The sequence below is a fragment of the Scyliorhinus torazame genome, chromosome 2 (genome assembly GCF_047496885.1).
Source record: "Scyliorhinus torazame isolate Kashiwa2021f chromosome 2, sScyTor2.1, whole genome shotgun sequence".
In the NCBI taxonomy this organism is placed as follows: Eukaryota; Metazoa; Chordata; class Chondrichthyes; order Carcharhiniformes; family Scyliorhinidae; genus Scyliorhinus; species Scyliorhinus torazame.
Genome location: NC_092708.1, coordinates 110,562,439 through 110,581,561, shown reverse-complemented (window position 1 = coordinate 110,581,561; position 19,123 = coordinate 110,562,439). Strand labels below are relative to the sequence as shown.

Here is a 19,123-nt window from a genome sequence, read left to right as displayed (position 1 = left end):
GGCGTAGTTCAGATGTTCAAAGCGTAATGAACAAACAAGCTAATCAGCCACTCCTGCTTCGTTGAACAGACTTCTTGCTCTCGTAAAATTCAACCCTGAATACCACCCTGGCTGAATTGTTAATCATAGAATCTCTACAGTGAAGAAAGAGTTCATTCAGCTCATCGAGTCTGCACCAGCCTTTGGAAAGAGCATGCTACTTAAGCCTACACCTCCACCATATCCCAGTAACTCACCTAACCTTTTTGGACACTAAGGGGCAATTTAGCACGGCCAATCCGCCTAAGCTGCACATCTTTGGACTGTGGGAGGAAACCGGAGCACCTGGAGGAAACCCACGCAGACACGGGGAGAATGTGCAGACTCCACATAGACAGTCACCCAAGGCCAATATTGAACCTGGGTCCCTGGAGCTGTGAGGCAGCAATGCTAACCACTGTGCCACCATGTCTGGTGTCTCAGGACCTGGCTTCACCTAATTTTTCCAAATTTGTCAGGGAGGGTGGAGGCTAAGAAAGCCTCCCAGAAAGTCCACTGTGATACAGACAAGAAGGACAGGTCGGTTCAAACAGAAGGTTTAGTGTATGTGCGAAACTTTAGTGGAGGGCCAGAATGGTTACTTGGGAGAGCTGTTACCAGGACTGGGCCAGTATCCTATGTCATAGACCTTCAAGGCCGTGAAGCAAGAAAACATGTCGATCATTTGAGAAGCACAGAAACCATCGTCCCGCAAATGGACGGGTGGACTGAATCCCAGCGACCAGTATACTACTTGCCTAGTCGGTGGTGTTCGATCCAAGATCTTCTTGAAGGGAATCATCAGGGGCCACAGAAGGAGTTGAAGAGGTTGACAGTAATGCCCCTACTTCAGACTATATCAATTTGCCTGCCTTTGCAGTTGTCAAATTGAGACATTCAGCAAGAGTTAGGAAGTGACCTGATAGACTTACCTTATGAACGTTGCTTACAGTGGTTAGCACTGCTGCCTCACAGCTCCAGGGACCCAGGTTCAATATCAGCCTTGGGTGACTGTCTATGTGGAGTTTGCACTTTTGCCCCGTGTCTGCATGGGTTTCCTCCGGGTATTCCGATTTCCTCCCACAGTCAAAACATATAACTCGCTTTGGCGGTATATAATTGTGAATAAGAGTTTTTCTGCTTTTACATTTCAGGGATCTGTAAGGGAACTTAAGGGGCGAGGAATGCAGTATTGTGGCCCCGTTGAGGAGCGATCCTTTACAAGCCACATGACAGGTCCAGAGCCTATAAGGAAAGAGCACGTGAATATTTGCCGATAAGGTGTTTAGGTGTGGCCCTGGCTGATGGGGGTTTTGGTCAGAGTTAGCTTGAGAGTCAAGGGAATGAGAACCTGTGTCATAGTTTTACTCCTCTGTATATAAAATTCTTCTTCGTTAAATAAATCTCCTTTGTGATTTAACATTGCCCTGTCACTTGCCTCGCAATACGACAAAAGTCAAACTAGATACAGAAAGGAAATGAAAGAAAGAAAGAAAGATTAGATTGAAAGATAGTGGAGAACAAGAGACTGAGAGGAAAACTTTTTAAAAATTAACTTTTAAAAATGTCTAAGATCATTTTCCTGCCTGCAAAATACCACCATTTCAGCTGTTCTCTGCCTGGTCTGGAGAGATTGAAAAACATATTGAAATCATTAAAAGTGTCCTTACTATGTCAAACACTAGCCCAAACTCTCTATGGCTAATTCCATTATTTTAGCAGCAGAACTGTGGCAATTCCTTGAAATTCAAGGGAAGGTTCGCATGGAACTGTCATTTTCACAAGACAACAACAAAGCTGTACAAATCCTGCTGTGAATTGCTGGACAATTTACACATTAATAACAACCTGCACACTAGACTCTGCATTATTTTGCCAGAAAATTCTGGTCTGTTCGCATATTTGTGGTTAGATGAGAGAGGACTTATGTGATGTGTGACAGTTCAATTAGGGAGTCTGAGTTGCTGTGGCAACATGCTTTTTTGCATGCATGTTGTAGTCTGGAGCTATGGATAATGATGGTAGGAGCTCCAACATTCTTTCAATCACACAGATGACCAGGAATCTCTCCCACTCTTACCGCCTGCCATTGGCATGTGTTGGAAAGATTTGCAGGTTGATACTCGACCCACCTGGCTTGGTGGATTGGCCATGATAAATTGCCCTTAGTGTCCAAAATTGCCCTTAGTGTTGGATGGGGTTGCTGGGTTATGGGGAAATGGTGGAGGTGTTGACGTTGGGTTGGGTGCTCTTTCCAAGAGCCGGTGTAGACTCGATGGGTCGAATGGCCTCCTTCTGCACTGTAAATTCTATGAATTCTATGGCTGTGCCATGAATGCACCTTCCAGTGCCATCAGGTCCTAGTGTGGGGCGATCACAGAGCTTCTGGCTCAAATGCAGAGGTTATTCATAGAATTTGCAGTGCAGAAGGAGGCCATTAGGCCCATCGACTCTGCACAGGCCTTTGGAAACAGCGCCCCACTTAAGCCCACACCTCCAGCCCATCCCAGTAACCCCACCTAACCTTTTTGGACACTAAGGGTAATTTAGCATGGTCAATCCACGTAACCTGCACATCTTTGGACTGTGGGAGGAAACCGGAGCACCCGGGGGAAACCAACGCAGACACAGGGAGAACGTGCAGACCCGCACAAACAGTTATCCAAGCTGTGAATCGAACCTGGGTCCCTGGAGCTGTGAAGCAACAGTGCTAACCACTGTGCTATCGTGCCGCCCCATTGCACCACACGACCACCACAGAAGATTTATAGGCGGTTGTTAATATAGTGTCAGACATAGCTGCAAGAAGGTCCCAAATTTTCCATTCCTTCATATGATATGGGTACATTGGCACGGTCTGCATTTATTGCCCATCAAGAATTGTCCTTGAGAAAGTAGTGGTGAGCCTGCACCTTGAGCTGCTGCAGTCCATGTGGTGTAGCTGCATCCACAGTTCTGTTCAGGAAAGGGTTCCAGGACTTTGACCCAGTGGTAGTGAAGGAATGGTAAAATATTTTCAAGTCCGGATATAATGTGACTTGGAAGAGATTTTGCAAGTGGTGATGATCGCAGGCGCTTCCTACCCTTGTTCCTTTCGGCTGTGGCAGCCGCAGGTTTGGAAGCTGTTGTGACAGTTTCCGGTTACACCCCCGCTCAAGCGTAGCGAGGCCGGTGAATAGTGGGAGGGGCCAAAAATGAGATGCACGCTGGGTGTTAAACAGTTTGCGATGCAACAGGCCAGCTCTTGAAGGTGAAATCAGGATCTCGCCATAGCGTGGCGAGAAACCAATTATCACTACTTAAGCCTCATTTCTTATTTTCATACAATCAACGAGAGCGACCCCATATCCAAGTCTCCCGTCGTTCATCGGCCTCCCCAGCAAGTGCTCACGCTGACGCCGATTAGTACTCCTTTAGAAAAACGTGAACCTGGCGGAAGGGCTTCCATGGGGATCCGAGGAGGTGAGTTGCCATCTTTGCTCACAGTCAAAGAGCCTGGGTGTGCTGGGCTTGCCACCCCAGTGCTAGGCAGGGGGTGGGGCACCCTCCGCAGGGGTGGGCCGCCATGGGGGGTGGGGGGGGGAGATGCTGGGGGGGGCATTCCACAATGCCAACCACTGGATTCCAACCCCATTCTGGCGGCAACCCTTGTCCCTACCCGTCTGTCCCACCGATCATCCATAACTCCCACCAACTGCTGAGGCCTCTGACTGCACGGCGGAAGGCTATCACTAATAGGGAATTGGGAACCGTGGGTAAGTGAGTGCTTGACACATGCCAAGTGGATTCCCATGGGTGGATGTGCCATGTAGCATGTGGGAGTCATTGCCTAGCATTCCAGTCCCACCTTGATGACGGAACACTGTGGGAGGCAACACTGCACATGCAGCAGCCAACATCCGAATTTCCCGGGGATGAGACACAGCTCTGGGGACATGTCCATGGCCGGAGGATGGGTGAGTGCCATGTAGGGGAGAGGGGGGAGGGTTGCCTGGAGTGAAAGGCAAAGGGTCCGGGGATCAGCCGCATTCCGGAAGAAAGTGACAGAGGCATCATAATGGTTGTGCATAAAGTTGTTTCATGTGCTGTACAATACCCCATTCCTGATAGTGCCACCCCTCAACACCGCCCAACTCCCAACCCCACCCCCTCCCTATCTACACCCCTGCACCCCCTCCCCTCTACCCCGGTACCCTCAGTGTTCTTCAACATGCCTGGCCCTCCTAGCTCTACCAGTACGTCTTGGTATTTCCCCAGGATGCAACCTGAGGTGGAGGCAGGCAGCTGCTTACCTTGTCCCATGGCCCTCAATGCCCCTCGCGGGTGTCCTCTGGGGGGTCTGGAGCCGGAGGGCTCCGTCCCACTTGTCGACAGCACATGCACAGCCATGCCGCCCTGTCCTGTGTGCTGCCTGCAAGATGCAGCCTCATCAGAGGGGTGGAACTCGGGGGCAGCTGGTGCCACTGTCACCACTCCATGGGATGTGTCCAGAGCGCCCTCTCCTCCCGCTCAGTGCCCATAGGGCCCTGGGGTTCACCTTGGGATGGAGGGGCAGCTGGTTCGAGCCCCGGCTACCCCTGCATCGTCTGGCTCCCCATGGTCTGCACCATGAAGTCGACACCCTCAGCGATGCTCCTCAGTTACTGGGACAAGCTCTGAAATGTCTCAGCCAAGTGACAATATGTATATTGTAAGAATAATGAAGGATTAACAATTTACTGCAACTGCATCCAACCACTAGATGGCGATCAAGCGCATACACATGGGTCACGTGATACTCTTGATTGGGGGAGAAGGTTGTTAGGCGAGGTAGTGAATAGTCGTGTTATTAGGTGCTCTGTAACTAGAATCATAGTTTTAGTGAATCTGTAATCTTTTCTACCTTAGCAAGCAAGTCAAATCTATTTAGTTGTAGTGTAAATAAATTAGCTTTGTTCAAAACTTAACTTGATGTTCTTTGTGAGACACTATACTTCGAAGCCATCCTCATTCAGAAAGCAAAGAATATCACATGATACCAGGAGTGGAAATCATAAGGTACCAGGTGTGTATGCAAAGATAAGTCGAAAGGTTCAGCAAGAGAAGAGAAGTTTGAAAAAAATTTCCTTGACAAAAATTTCGAACCAGAGTCTGACTTCAATGATGACATCAAAGCAAATCCCACTCGAAGCGAGATGGAAGGTCTGGAAACTCCATGGCAATTTCGTACTTCGGGTAAAGTAGACATTAACTGGCTCAATTTCAGGCAGCAGTTTGAATTGTACATCTCTGCCCTCGACCTAGAAAAGGCAAGCGGCCAGCGGAAAATAGCATTATTTCTAACCGTGGCTGATTCGCCAGCCCTTGAAATCTTTAACTTAACGTTCTGGTTTGAGGATGAGGCAGATAAAAAAAAGTATAACAAAGTTATTGAGCACTTTAACAAGCACTGCCAGTTTGAACGGTATATGTTCAGGCAAAGAGTTCAAAAAGCAGGTGAAACGCTTGACTGCTTCATAATGGATCTGAGACTTAATGCGCAGATATGTAGTTTTTCGATTCTCCTAAATTCGCTTTTGTGAAATCAGATAGTCTACAGAATAAAAAGTGACAAACCTAGTTGCACAATGTGAAATGCGTCAGAAGAACCAGTCCCATCAACAGAAGGAAGCACTGACTATGCACAAAATCGTCATAACTCCATGGTCAAAAGTAGGCATTGATTTGTTTTTTGAATTATCCTGAGGTACTCAAGCTATCCAACTCAAGTTCAAAGGCAGTCATCAAGGCTATGAAAGAAATATTTTCTAGGCATGGCATCCCATTCACCGTAATGAGTGACAATGGACCGTGTTTTGATGGCAGCGAATGGACTGAGTTTTCTAAACAGTATGACTTCCAGCATGTAACCTCCAGCCCACTTCATCCACAGTACAATGGAAAGGCTGTGAAGGGAGTGCATATTGCCAAGAAGTTACTTAAGAAAGCTTGGGATTCCAACAGCGACTCAAACTTAGCATTGTTAAGCTACAGAGCGACACCACTTGCAACAGGATACGCACCAGCACAGTTGCTGATGAATCATAGATACACAGATACATAGACGATAGGAGCAGGAGGAGGCCTTTTGGCCCTTCGAGCTTGCTCCGCCATTCATCACGATCATGGCTGATCATCCAACTTAATAGCCTCATACTGCTTTCTCCCCATAGCCTTTGATCCCATTCTCCCCAAGTGCTATATCCAGCCACCTCTTGAATACATTCCAAGTTGTAGCATCAACTACTTCCTGTGATAATGAATTCCACAGGCTCACCACTCTTTTGTGGAAGAAATGTCTCCTTATCTCTGTCCAAAATGGTTTACCCTGAATCCTCAGACTGTGACCCCTGGTTCTGGACACACCCATCATTGGTAACATCTTTCTTGCATCTACCCTGTCTAGTCCTGATAGAATTGTATAAGTCTCTATGAGATCCCCCAGGGAATCGAAAGATACATCCTATGTTACTGTGTCTTACTACAATGAATTCTGAGAACAAAGACGCAATCCAAAAAATCAATCAGAACAAACTGAAACAACAGTACTATGATAGAACAGCAAAAAATCTATCACCAGTAGAATAAGGTGATACTGACAGAGTACAACGTCTGAATGGATGGTCGAGCACGGCACATGTAATACGTCAGGCAGCTCCACATTCCTATGTAGTAATAACGGAAGAGGGTTCAATCTTAAGGAGAAAATGCAGAGCATTTCTTAAGGTGTAGACAACTAAATCCACATTTCCAAACATCACAACAGATACAGAACAACTCAAAGCAATTCCACCAGTAAGTCAGGAAGACGTTGTTACAGCAGCGAACACAATGAAAGCAGCATTGGAAAAAACACAACTGCAAGAAAAGATTGCACTGAGACGGTCTACACATCTCAGAAAGAAACCAAACAGACTTGTGGAATAGGAACAAAAAAATTGTTAACTACTGGATAATAACAGTGAAACCATGTATAGTATAAACAAGCATCATGTACTGTAAATATGTTTGAATGCATACCCAAACAACTTCAAAGAAAGGGGGATGTGACAATATGTATAGTGTAAGAATAATGAAGGGTTAACAATTTACTGTAATTGCATCCAACCACTAGATAGCGATCAAGCGCATATCAGTGGATCCCGTGATACTCTTTATTCGGGGAGACGGTTGTTATGCGAGATAGAGAATAGTCATGTTTTCAGGAGCTCTGTAATTAGAATCATAATTTTAGTGCATCTGTAATCTTTTATACCTTAGCAAGTAAGTCAAATCTATTTATTGTAGTGTAAATAAATTAGCTTTGTTCAAAACTTAGTTTGATGTTCTTTGTGAGACACTACACTTTGAAGCCATCCTCATTCAGAAAGCAAAGATCATCACAAGCCATGCCCATCTGTGACTGGCACAAGCTCCGCAGCGCCTTGGCCATGCTCATCTGAGAGCAGGACATGTCCCGCAGAACCTTATCAAGGTCGGCCTGGTACTGGGTGACATTCCCCAGCGAGGCAAACAGACTCTCAGCCATGGCCGTCACCGACTGAGCAAAGCCTTGGACACCTTCACTCATGGTGCCAACATTGTGCACCAGGCTCTCCACTGTGGTCACCTCACCACCTCAACAGTGTTGGCCTTGGTGCCACTCATTACCGGCGTCATCTCCTGAGCCCGTAGTCTCTGGTACTCCTCCAAGCAGCTATTGACCTGCTGGAGTGACGCTGACATTTCCCTCTGAATGCCCTGGCCACTCCCTATCATCTCCATCAGCTCCGGGTAACCCACTTCCAGAGGCTCAGCACCAGGCTAGGACCCAGCTGGGTCCTGGGATCCAGCAGACATCTGACTGCTGTCTCGCCTGGGGGTTCCTGCCTCCACCTGATGTCCATCAGCAGCAGTGTGGTGCTCACCAGAGTGTGCCCCAGGAACCTGACCACTAACATGTCCCACCGAAGTGTGTGTATCTGCGCTGGTGGAGGATGGGGATGGCTGCTGTACCGCGACTATTATGGTGGCATTCTCGGAGCTTTCCTCCGAGGTGTTCCCCTTGGAGTCAGGAGAGAGGGCCACCGGGATGGCTGGCGCTGTCGGCTGGAGGACCTGCAGGAGGATGGACAAGGACGCACGGTAGCACAGTGGGTAGCACTGTTGCTTCACAGCTCCAGGGTCCCAGGTTCGATTCCCGGTTTGGGTTACGGTCTGTGTAGAGTCTGCCCGTTCTCCCCGTGCCTGTGTGGGTTTCCCCCGGGTGCTCCGGTTTCCTCCCACAAGTCCCGAAAGACGTGCCGTTCGGTAATTTGGACATTCTGAATTCTCCCTCTGTGTACCCCAACAGGTGCTGGAGTGTGGCGACTCGGGGCTTTTCACACTAACTTCATTGCAGTGCTAATGTAAGCCTAATTAGGGCAGCACGGTGGCACAGTGGTTAGCACTGCTGTCTCACGACGCCAAGGTCCCAGGTTCGATCCCAGCTCTGGATCACTGTCTGTGTGGATTTTGCACATTCTCCCTCTGTTTCCGTGGATTTCACCCCCACAATCCAAAGATGTGCAGGGTAAGTGGATTGGACACGCTAAATTTCCCCTTAATTGGAAAAAATTATTTGAGTGCTCTAAATTTTTTTTTTTTAATGTAAGCCTACTTGTGACAATAAAGATTATTTTTTTTAAATTTAATATGTGGGTCAGTGGGAGGGATGGGTCAGTCAGTAGGCAATCACTACTCATGTTTAACATCTCCTCCGGGTGGATTCCGATGGTTCCTCACCTCTGCAGTGTTCACCAGCCTCCGTGTTGGTGACCACCCTGTCCTGGCCACACCAGTCACCTCCAGGGCACGCTCTTCGTAAGGAGGTGAGGATTCTTTGTCTGGCACCCCTCCACCAGTCTGGGCCCTCTCCCGTCGATTGTGGGAGAGCTTTTCCTGAGGAGTCACAGAGAGAGAATCATTAGCCACACATGTGGTTCAGTGGTGGGAGAGGGGGTGTGAAGGTAGAGTGGGGGGAAGGGGAGGGAGGGCTGGGGGTGACTTGGCGATTTGGGGGGGGTGGATGCTTCATTGAGGCGGAGGGGGGGGGTTGGTGTCTACTCACTCGTGCAGCCCGGTGTAGGTTGTTGACCTTTCTGCACTGCTGGCCAGTCTTCTTGTTCATACTGTTGGAACTAACGGCTTCCGCCACCTCATCCCAGGCAGCACTTGCTGCCTTGTGGCTCACCCTCCATTATCCCCGGGGGAACAGAACATCCCTCCTGGTCTCCACCGCGTCCAGGCGCATCCCTAGCTCAGTGTTCCCGAATCTTGGGGCTGGCCTGAGGGGCCTCCTTAAGTGGACCGATTAACTTAAAATAACATTGCCGGTTTCGCTGGCTCAAGTGGTGGGAAACCCGCGGCAATTTCCACTTGCTACTTCGCTACCACACTTTGAAATTTTTATGGGAATCACGCCCACAAACCTGCATTGCACTTTGTAGTTTTTCAGATTGCTGCTATTCCGCTTTCCAGCTACCCACAGGCCCCTTTGTCCTCTGGAACATACCTAGGAGGATCCCTCTTCATAACATGGAAATTGTGGGTGGGATTCTCCGACCCCCCGCCGGGTCGGAGAATCCCCGGGGCGCCGCGTGAACCGCGCCACGCCGCTCCGACGCTGGGACGCGATTCTCTGTAGAGCGGACAATCGGCGCCATTGCCGCCGGCGTGGTTTGCGCGGCGCCAGCCGGAGTCCGCTCTACTCGGCCCCCCTCCTCGATTCTCCGGTCCAGATGGGCCGAGCGGCCATAGCAAAAAACCTGAGTCCCGCCGGCGCCGTTCTAACATGCTCTGAGCTGGCCGGACCTCGGCGTTGAATCCTGCCCTGTAATTCTTGAGACCCTAGTCAGCCTAGGAGCACAGTGGTTAGCACTGTTTCTTCACAGCACCAGAGTCCCAGGTTCGATTCCCGGTTTGAGTCTGTGCGGAGTCTGCATGTTCTCCCCGTGTCTGCGTGGGTTTCCCCCGGGTGCTCCGGTTTCCTCCTACAAGTACCGAAAGACGTGCCTCTATGGTGAATTGGACAATTTGAATTCTCCCTCTGTGTAACTGAACAGGCTTCGGAGTGTGGCGACTCGGGGATTTTCACAGTAACTTCATTGTAGTGTTAATGTAAGCCTACTTGTGACACTAATAAAGATTATTATAATAACAATCATTAGATTATTATTATTATCGCATCTGTACTTTAAATTCCCAACATCCAATGCCTCCAGATCAATGGAATTCTTTCAAGGTATCAGTGGTGCCTTTGATTATGTTTGTGGTCAATAAGTGCATTCTTGGAAGGTTTGGTTTGTGTTTCTCAGTTTACGTAACCTGGCAGGACTATTCAACGCTGATTGATGGCGTTTGCATGTATTGTGACTTTGTCTGAGGCACTCCATACGCCAACAACTGTTTCCACCAGCCTTGCGTGACCCTCTTTGGAGCTTGCATTATTCTGGCTTCTCACTCAGCTCATCCCACATCACGTCATCAGAGAAGATGATGATTCTTTACCCTCCGGCAGATCTTTTCTCGTGTCAATTGTGTTATGTGTTCAATACTTTCTATTTGAGCTGCTGAAAGCCCCAATCAGTTACATTGTTGAATGTCCCCAATATTGACATTAGGCTGACACCACCATTATAGCTGGATCAGCCCACATCACACAGGGTGGACATGAATCAGACACTAACTTAGCTCTGCTGAAGATTTCACCCATTGAAAATTCTCTGCCATTGCATCTTAAAATGAATCCTTGTAAATGCCACAAAAGTTGTTTTAACCATAGATTTTGTTTTGTAAGCAGAAAGAAAGAGCACCAAGAGGACTGAGAGTGCAAGTGTCGAAGATTCCAAAATAACTTTTGCTCCAGTCATCCTTAAGGAGCTGACTGACCTGCAGGTTATGGATGGAAGCCAAGTGAGAATGACGATGGAAGTGGCAGGTGAGGCAATCATTGTGAGCAAATAGTATTGAATCCCCACATGAGACTGTTTTTTGCCACTTGCCTGATGATTGTAATTGTGGCAAGGTTGTAAATATGAGAATAGGGAAGAAGAAGGCAACACCAGTGAGGTGATGGGAATGTATGTCACAATAATGGCTCCTCCAATATTCCTGTTTCCAGAAAACAACGACACCTGGCCAGTAACAAGATGCATCCATCTATTAAATGTAGGTGGGAGGGCAAAGTGTTTCATTTCCCGCCTGCAAATGCAGTTCCTCTCCTCCTCCTGTCCATGAGGATGTCGGCAGTTTGGCCTTCTCAGGCATACCCACTCCTCTTCAGACTGTTTGATTATGAAGTAGGCAATAGACAAGTTTCTGGGGTTTTCTGAAAGCTCCTTGTAGTTTCCTCTTGGTGCCTGCCACTTGCTTTCTGCACTTGCGATCATCAGACAGACTGCTTTGATTGATGTCCCCAAGGTGGGCTCGAAGATCAAGCAGCAGAAGAAAATGATATTGCCACTTCACTGATGTGATCTGTCAATCATCAATATATTTTGAATGTACGCCTGTGGCAGATCACTGTGAAGTGAAGGGGCTGGCAACGGATCGCCTCTGATACCCCACGTAAAACTGACACGGCCTGTAGAGTCAGATCCTGGAGAATCACCACAAGTGCAAAGAGCCCCTTTGCACTTAAAGATGATGGGCGGGCTTCTCCGTTTCAGATATTAAGGGCACAATCCTCTGGCCACGCTGCGCCAGGAAAGCAGCTCACCGTGGCGCAGCGTGGCTGTTGAAAGCCGGGAGACCCCGCACCCAGGATCTACCCGGTTCGTAACGCCTCGCGATATTCAGTGCTATCTCGTGAGATGTTGCAAGGTGAATCCCGTCCACAATGAGTGGGATCACTTTTTGGCAAATGTGCATATTAGAGCGAGGCAGTAAGCCTCACTCTAATATGCATATTCCCGAGGTACCTGAGGCTTTGGGATTCAATCTCTTCGCCTTGGGGATGTCAAGGGGATTGGAGGCCCCCAGCTGCATGCCCTTTGGGAAGGGTGGTACCCTGGCACTGCTGTTGCCACCTGTGCACTAGCCTGGCACTGCCAAGCTGGCATTTTCTGCACACGTACAATCGGGCCGGGGTTGCCTGGCATGGGGGTAGGCAGGGCTGGGGGACCCTCCTATGTTTCATTTCGACTGGTCTGGGATTAATTTGGGGGCCACCCAGGGAGAAGGCGACGCACATCCCTAGAGAGAGAGAAAAGACCGGAGGGGAACCATTGGGCTTGTGGACTTCACCACCGCAGAGCAGCGGGTACTGGACCTGGTCGGTGGGCCCAGAGAGAGGGCAGCCACTAAGGCAAAGATCAGTATCAGGCAACTTAATGAGACCCCGTTGCTTAGCGGTTTCCCAAGGCATGCGTGACACGGCCGCACCACACCCGCCCCCCCCCACACCACCCCTCACATCATACTCACTACCACACTCACACCATCCCCCACACCACCCCATCTCCCCCACACCAACCAACACCCCAACACGCGATCCAATCATGCGTCATGTATTGTGTTTTGAAGGTCAACTGACGACGAGGCGGACCCTTCTGGTGACCCCAACCCCAACCCCAAGCAGATTCCAGCAACGAGGAGACAGCGGACAGTGACAGGAGCCCCCAAACTCCAGCCCAAGACCATCCCTGTAGCCAAGTGTTCAACTCCTCTCTCTCCCTATACCTCGTCTCGCTAGCACGTGGCACGGGTAACAACCCAGAGATAATAACTGTTTGTCCTAGATTTAAGTTTCCAGCCTAGCTCCCTGAATTCCTGCCTTACATCCCTATCCCTTTTCCTACCTATGTCGTTGGTACCTATATGGACCACGACTTGGGGCTGCTCCCCCTCCCCCTTAAGGATCCCGAAAACACGATCCGAGACATCACGCACCCTGGCACCTGAGAGGCAACACACCAACCGCGAGTCTCTCTCGTTCCCACAGAGTCTCCTATCTATCCCCCTATCTATGGCGTCTCCAATGACTAATGCTCTACTCCTCTCCCCCCTTCCCTTCTGAGCAACAGGGACAGACTCTGTGCCAGAGACCTGTACCCCATGGCTTACCCCTTGATAAGTATGTACCTGTCAGGCAGGGAGGAACTGGTCGAGCAAGGGAACCGTGGTTTACTAAAGCAGTCGAAACACTTGTCAAGAGGAAGAAGGAGGCTGATGTAAAGATGAGACATGAAGGTTCAGTTAGGGCGCTCAAGAGTTACAAGTTAGCTAGGAAGGACCTAAAGAGAGAGCTAAGAAGAGCCAGGAGGGGACATGAGAAGTCTTTGGCAGGTAGGATCAAGGATAACCCTAAAGCTTTCTATAGATATGTCAGGAATAAAAGAATGACTAGGGTAAGAGTAGGGCCAGTCAAGGACAGTAGTGGGAAGTTGTGCGTGGAGTCCGAGGAGATAGGAGAGGTGCTAAATGAATATTTTCCGTCAGTATTCACACAGGAAAAAGACACAGTTCTCGAGGAGAATACTGAGATTCAGGCTACTAAACTAGAAGGGCTTGAGGTTCATCAGGAGGAGGTGTTAGCAATTCTGGAAAGTGTGAAAATAGATAAGTCCCCTGGGCTGGATGGGATTTATCCTAGGATTCTCGGTGAAGCTAGGGAGGAGATTGCTGAGCCTTTGGCTTTGATCTTTAAGTTATCTTTGTCTACAGGAATAGTGCCGGAAGACTGGAGGATAGCAAATGTTGTCCCCTTGTTCAAGAAGGGGAGTAGAGGCAACCCCGGTAACTATAGACCAGTGAGCCTTACTTCTGTTGTGGGCAAAGTCTTGGAAATGTTTATAAGAGATAGGATGTATAATCATCTGGAAAGGAATAATTTGATTAGAGATAGTCAGCACGGTTTTGTGAATGGTAGGTCGTGCCTCACAAACCTTATTGAGTTCTTTGAGAAGGTGACCAAACAGGTGGATGAGGGTAAAGCAGTTGATGTGGTGTATATGGATTTCAGTAAAGCGTTTGATAAGGTTACGGAGGCAGGCGATTCAGGGTGATTTAGTAGTTTGGATCAGAAATTGGCGAGCTGGAAGAAGACAAAGGGGGGGTGGTTGATGGGAAATGTTCAGACTGGAGTCCAGTTATTAGTGGTGTACTACAAGGATCTGTTTTGGGGCCACTGCTGTTTGTCATTTTTATAAATGACCTGGAGGAGGGCGTAGAAGGATGGGTGAGTAAATTTGCAGATGACACTAAAGTCGGTGGAGTTGTGGACAGTGCGGAAGGATGTTTCTAGTTACAGAGGGACATAGATAAGCTGCAGCGCTGGGCTGAGAGGTGGAAAATGGAGTTTAATGCAGAAAAGTGTAAGGTGATTCATTTTGGAAGGAATAACAGGAAGACAGAGTACTGGGCTAATGGTAAGATTCTTGGCAGTGTGGATGAACAGAGAGATCTCGGTGTCCATGTACATAGATCCCTGAAAGTTTCCACCCAGGTTGAGAGGGTTGTTAAGAAGGCGTACGGTGTGTTAGCTTTTATTGGTAGAGGGATTGAGTTTCGGAGCCATGAGGTCATGTTGCAGCTGTACAAAATTCTGGTGCGGCCGCATTTGGAGTATTGTGTGCAATTCTGGTCGCCGCATTATAGGAAGGATGTGGAAGCATTGGAAAGGGTGCAGAGGAATTTACCAGAATATTGCCTGGTATGGAGGGAAGATCTTATTAGGAAAGGCTGAGGGACTTGAGGCTGTTTTCGTTAGAGAGAAGAAGGTTAAGAGGTGACTTAATTGAGGCATACAAGATGATCAGAGGATTAGATAGGGCGGACAGTGAGAGCCTTTTTCCTCAGATGGTGATGTCTAGCACGAGGGGACATAACTTTAAATTGAGGGGAGATAGATATAAGACAGATGTCAGAGGTAGGTTCTTTACTCAGAGAGTAGCAAGGGTGTGGAATGCCCTGCCTGCAACAGTAGTGGACTCGCCAACACTAAGGGCATTCAAATGGTCATTGGATAGACATATGGACGATAAGGGAATAGTGTAGATGGGCTTTAGAGTGGTTTCACAGGTCGGTGCAACATCGAGGGCTGAAGGGCCTGTACTGCGCTGTAATGTTCTATGTTCTAAGTCAGGGTGGTGAGTGACTTGGAGGGCAACTTCCACGTGGTGGCATTCCCAGGTATCTGCTCTCTTGTCCTTCGAGATGATAGTTGTCATGGGTTTGAAAGGTGCTGCCTAAGAAACATTGGTGAGTTCCTGCAGTGCATCTTGTAGATGGTACACATGGCTATAACTGTTCCTCGGTGGTGGAGGGATTGAATGTTTGTGGTCGGGGAATAGCATTCGTGTTCATACCACACACCAACCTATCCCATAACATGTCAATTAGGATGGCTCCAAAACCACAAAACTCCAATAATTGCTTCAGTTTAGCAATGTAAGCCATGATAAATTCACCTGTGGCTCTCACAAACAAATTAAATTTGAATCTTTGGAGTATGACTGATGGTTGAAGTTGCAATTTAACCTTCACTAAATATATGAGCTAAATGATTTGGAGTCGGGTATGCTTAGGGTGTAAGATTGCGAATAACGTTAAGTTCCACAAACACTTTGGAAAATTGCTTTGCGCTTCGCCTCCTCCTGTTTCATTTACTTGGAAATAATATCCAAGGTATTCAACTTATTGTGTCCAGTCCTCAGTGGAGGTGTCAAAAGGGTCGCCCAAAGAGAGGCAGACTTTGTTTAAGACAGGATACTCACAGGTGTTGGGACAGAGGAAGTGTCAGGATAATTTATCCTCGATATCAGATGTAAAGATGCACTTTCACAGACTTCATCAGTGAAAATAAAAAGTATTTACTAATCAGAATTGTAAAGTAGCCTCATAGCTGTAGCTCACTCCCAAAATGTCTCTTTGCATCATGGGAAGATTCCACTTTCTGAGTCCTGGTTGGTTGCACAGACCATGTGACCTGACTCTGGGGCTCCCGCGATGCTGCACCTCTGCCAGGAGGAAATATCGATGGCGGATTTCACTTGTGGTTTTAAAAATTGGTCTGCTGAGTGAGAGAGAGGAGGTAGGACATTTTCCCGGAGGCATGGACCGTGGGCTGCCCGTCCTGCCACTGGCATGACTGGCTGGGGTGAGGGGGGTGGGGCGTCTCCCAGGGCCAGGCCTGGTGAAGTAGCCAGTGGTGACGGGTGACCGAGGGGTGGTCCTTGGGGCCAAGGTGACCCCCCGGGAATGGGATGTTCAGGCAAGGAACGCCACTGTGGTAGCCTGCAAAGCAGCCATCTTGCCACCCACCGCAGCTCATAATTGTAGAGTGACACTGGCCGTATGGTGCCCCCCATGCCACCACCATCTACTCCATCGACCTCCACAACTGGGCACCACCCGCCGGTGGGACATCAAATGGCCCACCCAAGCGGGACGCCCACAGTAGCCCCTACAGAAGGGCACCAGACCTAGGCCACGGAGCATACCGCCAGCATTGGTAGGGCCAGCCACCATTACCCTGCTGGCAGTGTTGCGTGCCTGCCAGCAGAGATGGTTGCCGGGCATCGACAGAGCCAGGGGTGCAGTGCGGAGGGCAGAGTGCCAGGGAGAACGGCAGGGGGTGGGTGTTGGGATGGGGGAGCTGGGGGGACAGGACATGCGGAGAGCACGGTCTGCAGTGCAGGCCATTGGATCTGGTTAGGGTATGGAAGTGCACACCATGCTGACATGTTTGCCTTTCACCCCCCTGCAAACAATGGACTTCGGAATTCAACCAGGAAGGTGGCCTTCATCCTAGCCACCACAGCCCTGGGAGATACACTGAGGCTGTACGAGCAGGAGCTGCTCGGGGAGGACACTGCAGTAGTGAAGCCTGTCCCAGAGGAACAGAAGCAAGCTGATGACGGTGGAGAACCGGCCGCCCAACAGACTGAGGAGGAGGTGGGAAGGAGATGGTGCATTAGACCTGGTGTGTATCAGCAGCACCTGTCATTTGAGGCATGCTGTCGAAGACTCCGGCTGAGTAAGGGGACAGTGTGACATATCTGCCGGATCATGTCGCACCTGGAACCGTGGGGGTATGGTGGAAAACAGCCGCTCCCAGTGGCCAACAAGGTGACGGTCGCCCTGAACCTTTATCCTACAGGGTCCTTCCAGGCACCGAGTCGGGTTCTGACTGAAATCAAGCAGACCTTGGGGCACAAGTGCACCCCGCCATCACGGAGGCCCTGTATTCCTGGTGGCACAATGCATTTCAATGTGGACTGAGCCCACCCGGATATCCAGACAGCTGGGTTCAATGTCATCGCTGGGCTGCCCCAAGTCCAGGGGGCGATCGATGGGATGAAGGTCCTTCTACGAGCACCGGCCCATGACAAGCTGGTATTCACAAACAGAAAGGGCTTCAACTCGATGAACGTGCAGCTGGTGTGTGACCATCAGATGCAAATCATGCACGTCTGTGCCTGATACCCGGGCAGTGTGTACAATGCCTTCATCCTGACACACTCGATGGTTCCTGACACCTTCGAGGCGCACCCCCGGATGAGGGGTGGAGGGTATTGGTGACAGCTGTGACGGGAAGTCAGTGTTATGCGTGTCCTTGATAAGTATGTACCTGTCAGGCAGGGAGGAAGTGGCCGAGCTGGGGAACCGTGGTTTACTAAAACAGTCGAAAGACTTGTCAAGAGGAAGAAGGAGGCTTAATAGAGATGAGACATGAAGATTCAGTTAGGGCGCTCAAGAGTTAGAAGTTAGCTAGGAAGGACCGAAAGAGAGAGCTAAGAAGAGCCAGGAGGGGACATGAGAAGTCTTTGGCAGGTAGGATCAAGGATAACCCTAAAGCTTTCTATAGATATGTCAGACTAGGGTAAGAGTAGGGCCAGTCAAGGACAGTAGTGGGAAGTTGTGCGTGGAGTCCGAGGAGATAGGAGAGGTGCTGAATGAATATTTTTCGTCAGGAAAAAGACAATGTTGTCGAGGAGAATACTGAGATTCAGGCTTCTAGACTAGAAGGGCTTGAGGTTCATAAGGAGGAGGTCTTAGCAATTCTGGAAAGTGTGAAAATAGATAAGTCCCCTGGACCAGATGGGATTTATCCTAGGATTCTCTGGGAAGCTAGGGAGGAGATTGCTGAGCCTTTGGCTTTGATCTTTAAGTCATCTTTGTCTACAGGAATAGTGCCAGAAGACTTGAGGATAGCAAATGTTGTCCCCTTGTTCAAGAAGGGGATTAGAGACAACCCCGGTATCTATAGACCAGTGAGTCTTACTTCTGTTGTGGGCAAAATCTTGGAAAGGTTTATAAGAGATAGGATGTATAATCATCTGGAAAGGAATCATTTGATTAGAGACAGTCAACACGGTTTTGTGAAGGATAGGTCGTGTCTCACAAACCTTATTGAGTTCTTTGAGAAGGTGACCAAACAGGTGGATGAGGGTAAAGCAGTTGATGTGGTGTATATGGATTTCAGTAAAGCATTTAATAAGGTTCCCCGCGGTAGGCTACTGCAAAAAATACGGAGGCATGGGATTCAGGGTGATTTAGCAGTTTGGATCAGAAATTGGCTCGCTGAAAGAAGACAAAGTGTGGTGGTTCCTGGGCAATGTTCAGACTGGAGTCCAGTTACTAGTGGTGTACCACAAGGATCTGTTTTGGGGCCACTGCTGTTTGTCATTTTTATAAATGACCTGGAGGAGGGCGTAGAAGGATGGGTGAGTAAATTTGCAGATGACACTAAAGTCGGTAGAGTTGTGGACAGTGCGGAAGGATGTTACAAGTTACAGAGGGACATAGATAAGCTGCAGCGCTGGGCTGAGAGGTGGCAAATGGAGTTTAATGCAGAAAAGTGTGAGGTGATTCATTTTGGAAGGAATAACAGGAAGACAGAGTACTGGGCTAATGGTAAGATTCTTGGCAGTGTGGATGAGCAGAGAGATCTCGGTGTCCATGTACATAGATCCCTGAAAGTTTCCACCCAGGTTGAGAGGGTTGTTAAGAAGGCGTACGGTGTGTTAGCTTTTATTGGTAGAGGGATTGAGTTTCGGAGCCATGAGGTCATGTTGCAGCTGTACAAAACTCTGGTTTTGGAGTATTGCGTGCAATTCTGGTCGTC

The 19,123-nt window shown here is 48.9% G+C and overlaps 1 protein-coding gene across 6 annotated transcripts in view; it reads left to right on the top strand.

Annotated features, from left to right (window-relative positions):
* LOC140390388 (myosin light chain kinase, smooth muscle-like) overlaps positions 1-19,123 on the top strand; it is a 612,875-nt gene that overhangs the window by 381,552 nt on the left and 212,200 nt on the right. For 5 of the 6 annotated variants that reach the window (XM_072475553.1, XM_072475527.1, XM_072475536.1 and 2 more), the window contains one exon: positions 10,853-10,993. In XM_072475553.1, coding sequence (XP_072331654.1) covers positions 10,853-10,993 — 141 coding nt within the window. The remainder of the gene's footprint in view (positions 1-10,852; positions 10,994-19,123) is intronic. The other variant, XM_072475561.1, reaches the window with a different exon arrangement.